A 17,593-nucleotide genomic window follows, 5' to 3' on the forward strand; every position below is an offset into this window, starting at 1 on the left:
AAATGAACATGTATGTAGAAAATATATCTGTTTTATTTCAGGTATACATTCTTATTTTTAAACTCCTATAAAATAATTCGTTTTATACAATATACGATTCATAATTAAGATCCGTGTAGATCTCCATAGCAAATTTTTGAATATCAGTATTTTCATGTTGCATTAAATACTCCAGCATAGTGAAATCAATGTGATTACGGACCAATGACGTGATGGTTATAAAATATTCTTCTGATCGTGCAATTAAGTTCAGTATTAATTTTAAGATCATTTTTATAATTTCCCAATCGGAATACACCAACATATCGCAAATTGTTGAAATGAACTCCATATTAGCCAATGTGAATATATGGTCCTTTGAACCGGTAGCAGATAAATTCATTAATGCATAAATTGTCTCTTTGTTTACATCAAAGTCTTCATCAGTTAGGTTTATATATATATTCACTATAAGTTGGGCACTAATGTCATCTTGTACGTAACTAATAGGATTTCCTAAAAGTTCGCCTAAACAAAAAAGCGCACTTTTTCGTACCAAACTCTCATTATGTATCACCAATATATTTAAATGTTGTAGAATATTATTGTCCAAAGCGCTTTCTACTAGCTTTTTAGTATCTTTTAAACAATTTCCTATACCATGCAAAGCAGTAGTTAAAATTTTTATATCTGAATCATCTAAAAATGATATCATATGTTTCAGAACTCCATATTCTAATATTAATTTGAAGGGAAAGTCTATATTATCTGTAAGATATACTATTGCATACAAAATATCAAGTTTTATGTCCTTGTCCACTTGATATATCAATGCTCTTATAACCGGTATGATTTTTTTTACTAAGGTATAGCATAACTTGACTCGACATATGTAACGAAGAATGCAAGCAACACGACGGATAATGATTGGCGAGCTGGGATGAAGGTAATACATATACGATAAGCTACGAACGATACCTTTGTCTATAGCCTGTTCACAATAGATTTTACCACTCACAACTACATTTGCAATAGCATTGACCGATTGTTCACATACCTGAAGACAGTATGAATTGAGTAAATGACATAGAACTGGAAATGCGCCTGCTTTCATCACACCATCTAGGTGATCTTTACATCCGGTTATCATATTAGTTAATGCGCATATAGCTTCTATTTGCATTTCAAAGTCATTTTTCTGTTTTGCGCATCTTAATATAACTGGTAATCCGCCTAAAGTAATAAGATTTCCAATTAATTTATCATCTCGAACTTTTGTCATCAATACAAGAGACTTAAATGCTTGCAATTGTTTGTGTGGTAGTTGCAGACTTTCGACATTCTTAATCAGTTTTTTGATATATTTTGCAATCAATTCTTCTTTAGCTAAGTCGTCCTGACTATTTGACGTCATCACTATTATTGTTGTTAATGTGAAGTTAATCAAAGTAATACCAATATATCAAAATATAAGGAGTACAGTACAATCAATTGTCTGAAGATATAAATTTAAATATATTTAAAAACGAAAATTTTTTGAAATTTTGAATTTATTTTACATTATATCTATAATTGTTTTTATTAGATTGCTATTTTCAGAAAAATATTATTTAAAAATTTTTTTTTTCAGCTCAGTTAACTTTGATTCTTTTTAAGGTTATGTTATATAGTCATAGTCACGTCAAATATAAAAGTGTTGTTGTACTAATATATATAAAAAATTGAAAATAAGTCACAGAGAAAATTCGATTAAAATTTGGTCATGGTGATTAGGCTTTTTGTGCCTCGTCATGTTGGTTAAAACAGTGTCGCTCAGTAATAAATATCAGAATTCCCTCATATTAAAAATGAATATTAGTATTTTTGTATGGATATGTAAGCATATTCACACCACAAATAAATATATTTTTAATTTTGGAACAAAAAAAATACAAAAATATTCATACAAGTAAAAATTGACAATTATAGTAAAGTTTCCTTATAACATGTCTTTTGGTCAAGACCAAAAAGATCGTAAAGTTGACGTGACCAATCTTCATGTGATTGTTCACATAACACGGCCTTTATATTACAATATAAAAATTATTCGCTTTAATTTATAAAAGTGTTTTTGTTTTTTTAATTTAGAAAGCATTAAATAATCTTGTCTCCTAGCAATAGCAGACCTCACCCTGCTATGGTAGACCGTTGTAGAAAAAGGCGACAATTTAAAATAAGTTAACTTTAGTTATTCCGGTACGAAAAGAAGTACCTAAATAAAGAATTTTAAGATATTTACATTTGATAGCGTTCCTAATAAAATACCTAAGGTTCATTCAAGAAGGAAATATTCGTCCGGTAGATAGGAGAGGTTTTGTTAATAGAAAGATGAAGATGAATTTTAAATAATGAAGGGAATACAAAGTAATAGATAATAGGAATGAAGAAATAAATTTAACCCATTTTATCCAGCACATCATTGACAATTTTTTTTTTTTTATTAAATCTTTCCTGGATGAAATAATAATAAGTATTTAAATTTTAAGCTAGAAACTTAATAATCTTAGATTTTGAAGCGCTAACATTAAAATATTGTAGTTAGAAGCTTTGTTTTCACATTTACATAATGCCATATACATTATGTAAATTATAATTAATCTTACAATGAGGTATTGAAAAATTATCAAATAGTAATCTTATTATTCGGTTAGGTAGGTATGTAAATACGTCTAACATCTTTTAGCTAAAAACTGATATATTTAAGCTAAATTGACCCTTTATATTACCGTAAAATGTCAACAGGATATCTAATCAGGTTATTAGTTCTCCTCAAATTATTTTATTGATGTCAAAAATTAGTTCAATCTATACAATGCGCAGCACTAGAATATTAAGCTCAGCAGAGAATATGTTTACTAAACTTTTCTTGATAAACCTTATATTATGACCTTATGAACGATCAATATGTAAGAAAATCAATAAACTTACATATGTCAGCTAGACCTTAGGCTCTGTTCATGGTAAAGTACTTCTTTATTCGAAAGGGTGTTATTAGTAAACAATTATAATAAAATAAATTTAAAATGTTACTCATAAAAACTTGAATAGGACCAATCCATAAAGTCAATGAAGTTTGTTAACTAGGCAACCATGTCAATACCGATGGGAGAAAAAGAAGAGATTGATATAGTAAAATATCTCAAGCAAGACTCTCGTTTAGCTTGATTCACAAGATATATATTATATTATATAAATATTTTGTATTATATATTAATTTATTTATGAAAGACAAGATAATATATGAAAAAAAAAACACCTTGGATAAAAGGAATAGGTAATCTATGTACCAAATTTATGCTCCTGAAAAGGGAACTAGTGTGTATATAAATACTATAATTTAAGGATTGTTTTTTTAAAACTCAGTTTTATGCATAGCTAAAGATAAAGAAAATATGTATCAAATTTATTCTCCTTACACAGGGGACTAATATGTATATAAATACTCTAATTTAAGGACTATTTTTGTAAATTTTAAAAGTAAGAATGTAGTAAGTGTATTAAATTTATGTATGTAAATACTTTTGTATATCAAAAAATATATTAATACATATGAGTAACAGCATTACCTACGTATCATATATATATATATATATATATATATATATAAAACTTGTCTACATTTCTAACTATTTTCCGTAAAATATTAGACTATTTAACTTTAATAAAATCATAATATTTCAATTAAAAGTTAAATTAGGAAATATTTGAAAAATTAAATTAAGAAATATTTATTCTAATATTATAAAATTTAAAGTAACTGAAAAAATTTTAACATGAAAATCCTCCATTGTATATTTGGCAGAGACGCCATTTTGGAATTTCTATCTGAACTTAATATGGTACAACAACAATATTAAATTTTTAAACCACAAAAAATCCTTTGGTTCTTAAAATGATTTTACAGATCGAGTGCCTAAAAATGTTACAGCCTTCATAGTTCCTACCTCCCACTTCAAGTCATAAAAGCAGAAAAATAAAGAAAAACTTTTGTGAGAACGATAGACGATGGCACTCATGTAAAACCAATGAAAATGCTGGCTATATGATAAATGTTGGGAAGCAAAAATGTGTCGTTTTTCAAACTTTATTTTGTAATTTTTTTAATTATTTACATATGTGGAGTTTAACAAGTATCTCTTAAAGGACGACTACTATTAGCAGACACATGTGTTTTCTGTTCCATTAATGCAATTTAAAAAAACCCAACGTTAAGTTATGTTCATATAAAAACAAAAGGGGCGTTCCAATAATATTCAATAGAGCAAATTCCAATGTGGACTTGTTGCTTTACTTAATCCAAAATACTGTGGATCCTCAGTTACTTAGCACAGTGAAAAGTCAGGGAATGTGTGGCAAATAACTGTAGGCGTTAACGAGCCTGCGCATTACTACGGTGGGTGGTTGGCCATAGAATACATTGCTCTGCCAGAGGGATGTTGGTATCCAAAACCCAACAAAAATCTTACAACAAATCAACTATTGTGTTTGCGTAGAAATGCAAATAAAACGTTCAGGATTCCGGAGTATAGCTATGCGTTGCAATGTGTATGAATGCGACAGCAGTAGAGCGTGCCGATATGGTTTGACAGCTATGGAACTGGGTGGGTGGTTGGACTTCACAGGGTTTAATGTTGATTTGTATAATTTTATTGCATACAAACAAAGTAAGTAGCATTGCGACAGGTGACCTAATGATACGTAGCGCAGGATTTCATTTAGTTCACTTTAACGGTCTGTTGCGAAAACTACATGCGAAAAAACTCCGCGACGATAAAACTATAGAAAATATTTGGACACTTTTATGTGGAGCTTTAAAATATCATATAATTTAAAACGAAATAAAATTAATTTAAATATATTAATTTTAAAATAAAATTACTGTTAAGTTAATAAGTAATTAATAAGCTAATTAAAAAATTGAAAAGTGAGTTTAAAAATTTAAAAAAAAAGAATTATAGTATTTAAAATGACAAGTTTAGAATATTTTAAAATAGTAAATAATTAATATGTAATATAAATCATTAATTATTATTTTTAAATAATACATAGATGTGAGAAAAATATTTCTATTTTGCTGTAAAAAATTAAATTAAATCAAGTTTTTGTGCAATTAATAAGAAGTGAAAAATTTATCGATATACAAAAAAAGTAGGTATTGAAAAATATTCTGTTGGACCGACATTTTCAAAACCAAAAAATTGTAATCTTTATTTTAAAATTTTTTATATATTTTTATTTATTTATTTATTTTCTTTTTTTTAATAATTAAGTATATTTTGCAGTTATTCTCTACTGTTAAAAACCTCCGTATTTAAAAAAATTTTTTCTTTTTATCATATTTGACTTTAAATTTAACTGAAACTTCACGCTATTAGTTTAAAAAGAATTAAACTGAATAAATTATATTGAATAACACATTAATTTAGTAAAAATTAATCACTCAGGAAAAGGTTCAAAAAATTTGACACTGCAGTTCCTAATAAACTTTTAAAGTATATTATTCATGTTAAAGTATATTATATTATAATAATAATCAGAAACCTCAAAATTGATATATCTGATTATATACAGTAACTTTAATTTTTCTCAAACTACCCATCTCAAATTACGATATTCGTTGTACGAACTTTAAAATTTGAGAACGAAGTAGATTCTTTTTAACTTTTTTTTCATACGCTAAAATTATGTATTTGAGCTATATACATATATAAAAAATTATTCCCATACTCATATCATATGACCATTGCGGTCATGTCTTTTTAACCTCCACTATATTTGTTAAGGAACTGATTATAGAAGCGACAAGGTTTATGGCTCAAAGCCATACGTCTGCATCTAAACAGACGACTAACTGGTTCTCACTAGTTCCCACAGTAGTACCAGTATTTTTTGAATGATTCGTATAATACAAAACAGCTCATTATTATTGCTAAATTAAACAATTTTTATACTATTAACATATTTGTAATCTAACCTCTAATAAAAGTCATTATTATTTATGACAAATTGCTATTTTTCGAGTAGCTTAATAATTCCGTCGGTTTAGAACTTCTGTGATGTTGGGGCTAAAAACTTGTGTAACTAATTTTCACGGCTCTTAGATTGGGCAACTCTTTACCATTAAGAGAGTATTGCAGCGACTAAACGAAACTTCTTTCCGGTTGGCCAATTCTAGTTACTTTTTCTATATTGTTTCATTTATTCGTCTCAATTTTGAGCATCAGAGGACTTAATTATCTGTTGTACAAGAAAAAAAATTCCCTTCCAATCTCACCTAACACTTAGCATATCCTTGCAGGCCGTCGATCCAGGATTTCTACAAGAGCAAGGAATTATACAAGTGCTTTCACAAAAAAATGTCATTATCGGGTAGATTTATCAGATATGCTGATTCCAACATCATGTTCAATATAAATTCTTTTTATATTAAAAAGAAAACTCCTTAAATCAATTTGGTAATAATCTGTTAACAATATAGTCTATTTCACGGAAAAAATCCATTTATTACGATATGTGTATTAATTAAATAATAAGAAGTTGTATTTATATCGCAGAGCAGGACTCTTAAACCACAACTAAATTAGAGATTTTCCCAATTAATGTAGACCCTTGATTAAAAACCGACTATCTAGTTAGTTCTGTTATAGAGTTGTTGTATAACCGTAAACTTAATTTCATATACATTAGACACTTGATTAAAAATCTATTATCTATTTAGTTCTGTTGTAGAGATGTACTCGTAAAACCATAAACTAAATTTTATATAATTTTTTGTAAAAGTTTTAATTAAAAACTTATTAAATATATTTTGAATTCTAAAATTTAATATAATAGAATAAAATACTTTTCATTTAATATAATACTTACTGCATTAGAGCTATTGTTCAAAACGTATAGAAGTCGACAAAAGAAATTAGTTCCTATCCTTAAGTAAATAACTTTTGAGATCATATATATTTTGTTTTATTTTTTCTCCTTATGTTGTACTTATTAATTCAAATCGATTGTCTTCGAATTTACTCCATTGGGCTGTATCAAATGTTGAAAAGTTGATGATGTACATATAGTTTTTAATGACACTATTGTTACAGAAGAAACAGTAGTATTCGGTTACCAGGAATAGAGTTTTAATACCCCATTTTAAAAGTTGTCAGTTCTTTTATCACCATTGTGGTCTACTCTAAATTGACACTAAATTATATTAAAAAGTTTTATTTCAACCAAGTTAGCAAATACATTTGCGAGGTTTCTAATAGTTTTGATCAGAAAAATTCTACCATATTACCCGAGTATATAAGAGTATTGCACACCGCCGGCTGATACGTTATTTAGTGTAGATTTCTATAACATAAACTTTGACCTAAAGAATTGTAAAATAGAATTCCAATTATAACTATTAGATTATTTTGTGATTATAGACTCCAGCACAGTTTTGCCTACTCTACTACTCTAATAGTGATTTATATTGTATATATTGGAGGAACTAAATATAATTCTTACTCCTAAATTTACTATACACTATTGGAAAATTCGACTTCAAGTAACAAAAAAAAAACGTAAGGCTTGATAGTAGAAGCTAAAAGAAATTTTTTTTTATATTTTAAATATATTCTTATAAAAGTTTACTACTAGTCTTAATACTTAAGTAATGTATTAATAGAAATTCGTAGTTAACCGGACATAATTAAATTTGACTTGGTTTTGATTTGGTTTTGGGCTTAAATATTTTTGCTATAATTAACAGTAACTATATTTAATAATATATCAAAAAACATTCACATAAACGTCACTCTAGTTCCAATATTTTGATGTTGATAGAATATCAACGCTTGTTTTCTGCGCTTGTTAAAAGCGTGAATATGGGAACCTAATATATATTATAATGAAAACCAGTTACAAATTTATAGCAAGGTTACCATTTGAGTTGATTAAAACTAACAACGAGATAGTTCACAATTTTATCTCATCAGCATAAAATGATAACAGTTGATACTGTATTGTATGCTGTCAAAATAAGACAATACATTTTTAAACGGTACCTGAAAAATGGGTTCCAATGAAAAACACCAGTCTAAATTCGTATATATATGAATATGAAGTTGATTGTTGTATGAATTTATTGTTACGTTGTGTGTTTGGAATTCTTTCTATAAGCCCTGATAGTGTATAATTTTTATTATTATTTCATTGGATCTGGTGCAAGTTATTGGTCAATGTAGGTATGATGAAATAATCATCGCACTATCCAGACTTAGGCCTATGAGATTTGTTTTGGAAAACTTATATATGTGTTGGTAAGCATTTTAAGACAATTAATGCCGTCGCTTAAGCATCTTAAGTCCATTTCAAAGCCAGCTTACGGAAAAAAAATTTTCTTTACTAGATCAAAACCGATCTAGTATAGGTATAAAATCAAAAGCAGACAACATATACCTTTATTTATAAGTAATTATTTTATTAACAAATTTCATAAAATTTTAACAGAATGTAAACGTTTATAATATATTTTTACTAAAGTCATCGCATAAAATACTTAATATAGTTATATTTTTATTATAAAAAAAGATGAAACCGTTCCTTAAAATATAAATTTATAAATTTTTTTTAACACTTCTAGCCTTAAAAGTAGCCTTAAAGTGTATTATTCCTTCATTGATAATATTTCTAATTTTCCACTCCTTGATGTTGTAAGATTAATAATAATGTTTGACTAGCAAAAATGAAGTTCTTTTTACTAACATAATTTTTTTTAATATTATTTTTTTTTAATGTAATTTTTTTAAAGCATTTTTTTTTAATCTATTAATCTATTTTTCATATAACTAACAGCAGTAGTAAAAATGTTGAACGAACATTATCCGGAATGTCGCACATTACCGGCAATCAATGAAACATTTCCTCAATTTAGTCGCCGCCCTCTCTCGCATTTGTTATCGCCACTCGATTTGTCGTTACGTGCTACAAACGTTATACCAATAACGCCACCGTCAACACCGTCTCCACCTCGAAAACGCTCGAGATTGATGTCGGAAGAAAATTATTTGTGGCGTCCACAGATACCAGGAATACCGTCGCAGCTACCAACAACAACAGCAACAACAACACTGGCAAATGTTTGCTCTAGTGTTGGTGGTTACTTTAGCAATCTGAACTATGTAATGCGGGATGGGACATCACTTCAAACAATTACCGGCAGTGACTATAAAAATAATTTGCACAGCACAAAAAATAATTTTGTTGAAATGTCAGATTTGTCAAGAATACCAATGCTAGTAACAATACCATCGAAGCAACAAGAACAACAACCAGAAGACCCACAAATACAACAAGAACAACAGGAATTAATAGCCCAGCCTCACAATAGCTTCGATACCATTTATGTGGACGATGAAACAATTGTGTTGACCGAGGATGAAGAAAGCCAAACACTTGTCAGTTCACATGACTACAATGAAGATGCTGATGGTGATGATGATGGCGATGAAGATGAAGATGCTGTGGGTGATGTAGATGTTGTTGGTAACGACGACGATGATGATGAATTAAATCCTGTCAACATTTTACGTCTACAAAGCCAAGCAGTCAGTGTCGAAAATGAAAACTCCGACAAAGTATTAACACGTAATCAGTTAGTCTATGAGAATGAAGAACTACACAATCAAGCCATCGACGGTTTGGCAAAGTTGTTTGATAGAGACTTCCAGCAGCTGCACAACAAAGAAGAAGTCGAGAATGAGAGTTTGATAAGTAAATATGCGTCAGAAAAAACTTACACAGAATTAATTACGCGTAAAAATACAGCGGCAACAGAAGAAGAAGTACCACAGGTCAAGGAGCAGCCACAACAGGAAGAAGGTTATTCTATTCCGTTGCCACGTACTCCTTGCTTGAAGCCACATAAAGCAGAGCGAAAACGCATGAAGTTGCGTAAGCATATGTCCTTAGACGAGGAAACTTTAAGTCCTGTCTCAGGCACTATAATACGAAAACTGCGCGATGATGAGGAATTGGTTGTGCGTAAAGGTGACATTGATCCAGCTTTTAATGTGGTCGAAATAACTGAAGAAGCAAAGGCGATTTTGGCCAGCATTGATAATAAGATTGGCGCGTACTTATGTCAACTATGTCGGACATTGTATGATGACGCATTTATGCTGGCACAACATCGTTGTCCGCGTATTGTTCATATAGAATATAAGTGCTCCGAGTGTGAGAAGGTAAAACCGTATGAAATTTATTTCTATTGAAATAATTTATTGTATACTACTTTTGTTACATCGTTAAGGTATTTAATTGTCCTGCAAATTTGGCTTCACATCGACGTTGGCACAAGCCAAAGTCAGAGTTATTACCGAACAACCAACATAAGAAGCGGCATGAACATTCAAACAATCAGAATATAATACATGATAAGAGTCTTAGTGAGGATGGAACAAGCGACGGCATTTTTCCATGTTCACAGTGTGGTAAAACATTTCGAAGGTAAGCTTATAAGTTTTTGGTATTCACTAACTTTCTTCAACAGGTATATTTATTTATTTTCAGACACGCTTATCTTAAGAAACATCGCGCCTCACATGACATGTTGCAGAATTTAAAAAATTTGGATATATTCAAAAATACAGCAAGTGGTAATAGTTTCGGCAATGCTCACAGTTCTCAACAGCACTCATTTAATGCTATGACCCATACAACAAATCGTCCTGGTCTTTATCATGGCCCTGGACAACATCATTCAACTAAGCCTTATGCAGCACGTTTTGGACCTTTCGGTTTTCCACCATTCGATCAGAGACGTTTATATACTTTAAGTGAGTTTTATCTATCACAACAGTTGGATCGTTCCTCAGCTTTTCAGTATGTGCAAGCAAATCATTTGAATAACCTGAGTTCTGCAGTTAATAATTATTTACCACGTCCAATTGCTCCGACATTATTACCCGCTACTGTAAAATGACCGAAAGCTTTACGTCCAATGCCGCGCATGGCGCTATCTTCAACCGTTACCTCTAGCATGAGTGTTAGTTCCGATGCAATGAATGTACCGGCGGCTCCAGAACAAACGTCTACAAGTTTGGGTAATATTGCTGGGACATCATCGACAGCTGATACATTTAATTGGGTTAATAACAAATCGTCGATGAGTGCAGATATTGTTAATAATTTAAATAGTTTTTAAAGAAAAAGTTTAAAAAATTCAAAATATAGAACAATTTTTCAAATACTAGTTAAATTATGGAAAATCTAAATAAATTAATTTTAAATTATTTTACATTTTTTTATGTACAGTTTGAAGAAATATTAAAGATAAATATTAAGATTGAAATTAAAACAATTAATTACCATCGAATTTGTTAGAATGTTGTTAGAATTATATCATGTTCCCATTGCAGCTTAAACTACTTGTCTTAATCAAGTTACTATTCGGCCCTTCCATTAAATTCAGTTGATATATTTATAATGATCTGATTCATATGAAAGCTTTTTGTATAGAAATTATCCTCATTAAAGGCCTTAATAAGCAGCACGCCTAAATGAGACAAGTGGAAACATAAGTATAAGTATATATAAGTATAAGTATATAGAACATAAGTATAAGTATATAGAATTGTATGTCTTATGTCAAGAAATCTATTTCAAATAGAAAAACGGCGATGATAGTGAGGAAATTTTTAAAATCTAAGGGTGTATATAAGTGTCTTATCTAAGAAAATAAGCTTGTCATTATAGTTCAGGACGTTTTTTTTAGGAACTTCTTAAAAGCCTTTATTATCAACGCTTCGCGTTATGAACCAATAATAAAATACCGGAAAAATACACTATATAAAGATGTATATGTATCAATTTTAAAAGAACTATATGAAACCGTAGTTTTCCTATTACTGAACCTGTAATTATAAAACTGGGTCCCAAAAAAACAGAGATTTTAGATCGTAATATTGAAAATAAATATTGTATGAAAAATAAAGTTTACTACTGTATTATGGAAACACTGGAATTCTGGCGCTAAAATAGCTTTTATATTAGCGAATGTTTTTTTACAATCGATTTATAACAATAGGTAGAAATCATATACCATTTCATTTCATATATCATTTCAATAGACCCTGTAAACTGAATAATCGTCCTAGAGCTCTGAAACTGATATCTTAGCGGGAACAAAATTACCATTAGATAGTGTTTTCTATTTCTAAAGTTCCTGAAATAATAGGTAAACACATCTTTAAGAGGCAGATAATGGCTTAAAGATCCTAGTGTCATTACATCATTGTGTCATTAATTGTCTTACTTACTACTCTAATAGCCCGGTTCTAAAGACCTTTTGTGTAGAATCAATGACGGAATAACTGTGTATGTATACCTAGCGTAAGTAGTGTTACTTCAAAATTAAACGTTTCAATGCTTTTTTTTTTGTGCTCATATTTATTTAAATTAAATAAAAAAGTATTTTTTATTAAAATATAGTTATTATTAAATATATATAATATTATTTAACATTGATAGTTTTTTTAAATATACCTCCATGTCTGAAGTAGTTATTAATCTCAATTTTAAAAAAACACTACGTATATAATAATTGCTTTTTAGTACTGTAAATATTTTTTTAATTCTAATAACTTTTAAAAATTCTTAAAATTACATTGACTTTGAAAATGGACCCATTTTTAAAGCATAAGATATGACATGTGCCATATAAGTCTCTTCATGCAATCCATTAAGTAGATAAGCCGAAGGACCTGTCAATAAAGGAGATGTTACAAACAAATTAAATTAAAATCTTTATTGAAACATACCTTTTGCATAAACAATAGTTTCAGTTGCTTTATTAGTTAAAAATGTACTAAAACCTATATCAGGGAATTCCTTATATAAACCCGTCATTTCTTCATATAAATCAGATTTGATATTTTCTTTGGTAATACTATTAAAAACGGTCAAAACTAATGTGTCTGCAAAATTTAAGCTAAAATTAAAAAAAAATATTAATAATTCAAATAAAATTTAATATATATTTTAATTTTAGTAGGTTTTAAAGTTTTTAAGAAAATTTACATGTTGTGAAATTGAGGAATTACCATATATTCAGATAGTTAAAATAAATGGTTTCCAGTGTATGCATTTTAAAATTAAACAAGATATGCTGACTTCCGCTAACTACTCATCAGATTATTAAATATATGTTTTTATGACCATGTCGTCAGCTGTCGGAAAATTGTCTCGTTTAACACTGCTCTGTTTTAGATCACTTTGACATCCATCAAATAAAATCACTGTCTACTATCTGCAAGAATTATCAAGTTTTCAGTCAGCGGATTAAACGCAGTGAGACGACTTGATTGCTCTTCGACATTTTTGTGCAAAACTTATCACTTATAATCCTTTCGATTGTTTAATCTGTTGTAACTTCACTGTTAGTGCAATTTTAGTGCAATTTAGTATTTTATATGGCTTAACAAATAAAGTGGTATTTGATTCGATATATGTATTTTTGAAATATAAAGCAACCAAATTTGACAGATCAAGATTTAATCTGGGTTGAATCCAGATTTACCAATCGAAAACTCTATAACTTTTATATAAAATGTCTACTAATCTACTCTTATAGTAGTTTCAAATCCAAAAAGGTTGAGTAATATAATCCTGCAGTAAAAGTACGTATGGGGACCCATTTTTAGTTTCTGGAGCAACTGATTGTAGAACTATTTATTTGGATAAACGTTTAGAGAACTTCAAAAATATTTCACGTTTTTTCCATTTTTTTTCAAAAAATACTTGCTCTTAAAGGAATAAAAATAATCTGACATAAATGAAATAAAGTAATATGTATTAAAATGTACATATCTCGAATGTACATTGTAGATCTCGAAACGATCGAATTTTTAAAACTGTCTCAGTGAAGCAAATATTATTACTATTATTGCAGTCCCAAATGTAGTTTGAGACTTACACAGAACTGACACAACCTCCAATAATAATACAGACATTATATAGATCAGTTATAATACTATTGGCGTATTTACCCTTAACTGTCTTTGGTAAATTAGTTGGTTTGAATGAAAAACTTTTAAAATTTTATTAAGTCGCCTATGACCAGTTATGCTTATTGTTCAAAGTAGAAATCCCTTAAGAAATCGACACTTCATTACATGCACCCCGACAGTGACACAATAAATATTGAATAATTTTCCAAAATTTCTGGAAAAGACGCTTGTTCTTATAAAAAAAAAATGTATTAATTAAAAATGTATTAAAAATGTATTAATATGCATAGAAGAAATTTGTTTTAGGCTACATTAATAATAGTGATAATTAATAATAATAATTAATAATAGTGATAATTAATAATAGTGAAAGAAAACATGTTCTATGATATATAACATTACAATATATTATATAAATTTACTTACCTGCTACTTTTCGTACTTTCTGCAATCAGTTCATCGAGTTCTATTAGGGTTTTTAAATCCGTTTCAACATCAGAAGGTAATAGATCACCTGTTTCTACAACGAGTAAATATCCCCGTGCATTGCGCTTGAGCACATCTAATGATTTATTCATCATTAATTTAAGTGTAGGCATTTGGTATGCAATATTTTTTGAGTTCATATCACTTTTAATGTAATTATTTGTGAATATACCCAACAAGTAATCAGTTTTGTTATCACTAAATTCATTAAGATCTTGAGCATTCATTAAGAGTTTGTGGTGAAGATTCAGGGTTTGCTTTTGCTGCTGCCAATCTCTTAAAAGATTTCTTCCGTCTACTGAATTACAAACATCCACATCCACTTTGTCAAACTCATCAATTGAAGAATTTGTGACCATCGTTTGACGTCCTCCACCCATAATGACATTTAATTTTTTACCCGTTTCACTTAAAATCAATTGTTGTGCAATGTCCCAACACTTTTGAGTGAGTTCACCTTTTGGCATTGACGCATCGCATTCCCAATTAGTATCTGGCGTATGTGCATACAAAGCTGCTATTATCGGTCCAGTGACACGATTTTCTGTAATAAAACCGGTATTCAAACCCTTATCCTGCGCGTGTGCGAGTACACTTTTGATGTGATGTGTTTGATTAGCTGCTGCTGTGCAGTTTTGAAATGGTACCGCTGTATCCAATCCACCAACCTTATCATTCGTTTGCACACCACCAAACAAAGCAGTTGCCCTGGTAAAAGGATCACATATCTTTAAGTGATTGCAGTTACTCTATAATATATATTAAGATCTTTATTAGAATGGATTCAAGTAAAATTAAATTGACTACAATTTTATACTCACCTTTAAACGTGCCATGTACGGAAATTTCTCCCAACTTAATTCTTTGATCGTTTCATTTTGATTTAAGAATCTTACTGCAGCAAGAGACGTTGGATGTATACCATTGACCACAAAAATAATAACATTTTTGACTTTGGTATTACCGTTTTCTAGGCTGAGTGTAGCTTCCAATTCTTTAATCCCCTTATCGAACCAAATTTTTTGCTCCATTGTCAATTTATCCTTCCAATAATGTACACTGGCTACATTTGAAACATCAGTATCTACTTCATAACGCATTAGAAAACCAATACAAAATATGGTTATTATTAATGTCATTAAAATAATTGAAGCCACAATAAATATTTGAGAAGATTTTAAAGTCTTCTTCCCAAAGACGTGAAACGATTTTTCACCCTCCATGCGGATTAATAAAAACAAGTGTAACATTCAAGTTCTAAAATACCACTGATCTATATTTCTGTCTATCATTGTTAATTCATCATTTCCAGTTAATAGATCGTAAACAAAAGCAGATACTTTATCTAAACAACACAGATACTATTGCAGTTAAACACATTTTTCACTCATAATAAAGATAAAAACATTTGCGCTTTTGTTTATTTTATTTTTGATTTACACTTAAAATAATAATAAAAGTGTCATTAAAAATAAATGTTTATTATAAACATTAAACGACTATTTACACATTCTGATCAGTTCAGTTACAATTTGGTATCTAATTTAAATGAGTTTCTATACATGATGAAAAAGTATCTTAAAGTATTTATATGCGTATTTAAAGCTTTATTTTCTAAATATTTTGATAATCAGAATGTTAGAATTGGGGAAGAATATATGTTTATATTCTTCATAAAAATTTATTACTCCAACTCATCTATCAATGTCCACCATTAGCTAGGAATAGATGGAAAATCGTTGAACCCCTTTTTAACTTGACCGAGTATATAGACTTGTCAGTTTGATTCACTTTCACTAAGATGAGGGACTTTTTCTTGTTGTAGTAGGGATTTGAAAAGCAGATAACATGTAAGAATTACAAGACAAAGACATGGACTGGAATGTGGATAGGCGACATGTCAAGTAAGGAAAGGGGGAAGAAGAAAGGATACAATTGAAATCAACCCGGGTTCAGCCGCAGAAATTTAGTCATTGCAAGAGAATGAGTCTAAAGGTCAATCGGACTAAGAGTAGTGTGGTTAGAAGGAAAAGCGACCAGATGAGCGACGTCATAGGGAAAAAGGAAAGTTATGCATTTCAGCATTGTTGGTATGCTGACATTGTTTTTACGGTTGTGGCTCTTCTATTCCGTGATATATTAACAGACCATTATTTGTACACAAGACCGCCACACCAACCTAACATAACTTAATATCTGTTAAAAAATTATTTTTAAATTTCAAAGTTAATTTATTTTATTTCTTGACATTTTTTAATTTGCTATTTATAAATATATATTTTTTATATTTATTTTATTTTTATTTTATTACTATATATATCTCTATGTTATATAATTGAGATACAAAATATCTATTAAAAATTATTTTTAATTTTAAAACTTTATTAATTTTATCTTTTTAATTTGTTTTAGTTTTCATTTATAAAAATTTATATATATAGATCATTTTTTTATCTCATTTTTTTATATCAATTTTTTTATTTTTTTTTATCCTTATTCAAAAATTGTCACAGGTATGTCAATGGTATATTCATATTTTATGTATCACAAATTAACTATTTTTATAAAACTATAGAAGAAATAAAATTTGATTGGATTTTTAAAGTCAATTATGACGAAAAAAGCTTTGTTGTTTCATAGAATCTATAGTTTTAATAGAGAAGTATTTTAAGCAGTAATAAATTACAACAATTAATATTTCTTATTTATTTATTTATCTGGTAGCGTACGAGTTCAACCCTCGGTACTTGTTATTATTATTATTATTTTATTTAATCCTTTTATTCCTAGGTGGAACAGAGGGCCGTAACAAATAGTTTCCATTGAACTCTATCTAATGCAAGACGTTTTGTTTCACTCCAGCTCTTTCCAGCATTTCTTAATTCGGCTTCAGTTTGTCGTTTCCAAGTGTTGCGCGGACGCCCTGGTCTTCTACTGCCTTTAGGGTTGAAATCTAAGACATTTTTTGCGATATCATCAGCGGGTTTTCTTAACGTGTGGCCAAGCCATTTGTATTTGCGCATCATTATTTCATCAGTTATAAGAGGCTGATTCGTTCTAAACCAGAGCTCATTATTGGTTAAGGTTGCTGGCCAGAATACATGAAG

General features: G+C 29.2%; 3 protein-coding genes across 3 annotated transcripts; 1 reads left to right on the top strand and 2 right to left on the bottom strand.

Annotated features, from left to right (window-relative positions):
• Window positions 1–82: 82 nt before the first annotated feature.
• Window positions 83–1,393, bottom strand: LOC119663061 (importin subunit alpha-3-like). Its single transcript, XM_038072727.1, has one exon. The coding sequence runs from the start codon at window positions 1,391–1,393 to the stop codon at window positions 83–85; it is 1,311 nt and encodes a 436-aa protein (XP_037928655.1).
• Window positions 1,394–8,858: 7,465 nt separating this feature from the next.
• Window positions 8,859–11,159, top strand: LOC119663063. Its single transcript, XM_038072730.1, has 4 exons — window positions 8,859–9,173; window positions 9,240–10,235; window positions 10,304–10,500; window positions 10,564–11,159. The coding sequence occupies exons 1-4, from the start codon at window positions 8,859–8,861 to the stop codon at window positions 10,973–10,975; spliced, it is 1,920 nt and encodes a 639-aa protein (XP_037928658.1). The 3' UTR covers window positions 10,976–11,159.
• Window positions 11,160–12,542: 1,383 nt separating this feature from the next.
• Window positions 12,543–15,774, bottom strand: LOC119663062 (alkaline phosphatase-like). The gene is made up of 4 exons (XM_038072729.1): window positions 15,308–15,774; window positions 14,427–15,235; window positions 12,813–12,982; window positions 12,543–12,755 (listed from the first exon to the last, which is right to left on the bottom strand). The coding sequence occupies exons 1-4, from the start codon at window positions 15,734–15,736 to the stop codon at window positions 12,655–12,657; spliced, it is 1,509 nt and encodes a 502-aa protein (XP_037928657.1). The 5' UTR covers window positions 15,737–15,774; the 3' UTR covers window positions 12,543–12,654.
• Between the last annotated feature and the right edge of the window lie 1,819 nt (window positions 15,775–17,593).

This window comes from Teleopsis dalmanni, unplaced genomic scaffold (assembly GCF_002237135.1).
Source record: "Teleopsis dalmanni isolate 2A unplaced genomic scaffold, ASM223713v2 unscaffolded_contig_0106, whole genome shotgun sequence".
NCBI classification, from domain to species: domain Eukaryota; kingdom Metazoa; phylum Arthropoda; class Insecta; order Diptera; family Diopsidae; genus Teleopsis; species Teleopsis dalmanni.

What these genes read in the sequence shown, in the direction of transcription:
- LOC119663061 (XM_038072727.1), bottom strand. Translation starts at nt 1,393, where the DNA reads ATGACGTCAAATAGTCAGGACGACTTAGCTAAAGAAGAATTGATTGCA.
- LOC119663063 (XM_038072730.1), top strand. Translation starts at nt 8,859, where the DNA reads ATGTTGAACGAACATTATCCGGAATGTCGCACATTACCGGCAATCAAT. An exon ending in ACTTTAGCAATCTGAACTAT is followed by an intron (nt 9,174 to 9,239) that starts GTAATGCGGGAT and finishes AATTTGCACAGC; the next exon opens with ACAAAAAATAATTTTGTTGA. An exon ending in TGTGGTAAAACATTTCGAAG is followed by an intron (nt 10,501 to 10,563) that starts GTAAGCTTATAA and finishes ATTTATTTTCAG; the next exon opens with ACACGCTTATCTTAAGAAAC.
- LOC119663062 (XM_038072729.1), bottom strand. Translation starts at nt 15,736, where the DNA reads ATGTTACACTTGTTTTTATTAATCCGCATGGAGGGTGAAAAATCGTTT. An exon ending in CGTACATGGCACGTTTAAAG is followed by an intron (nt 15,236 to 15,307) that starts GTGAGTATAAAA and finishes TATATATTATAG; the next exon opens with AGTAACTGCAATCACTTAAA. An exon ending in AACTATTGTTTATGCAAAAG is followed by an intron (nt 12,756 to 12,812) that starts GTATGTTTCAAT and finishes CTTTATTGACAG; the next exon opens with GTCCTTCGGCTTATCTACTT.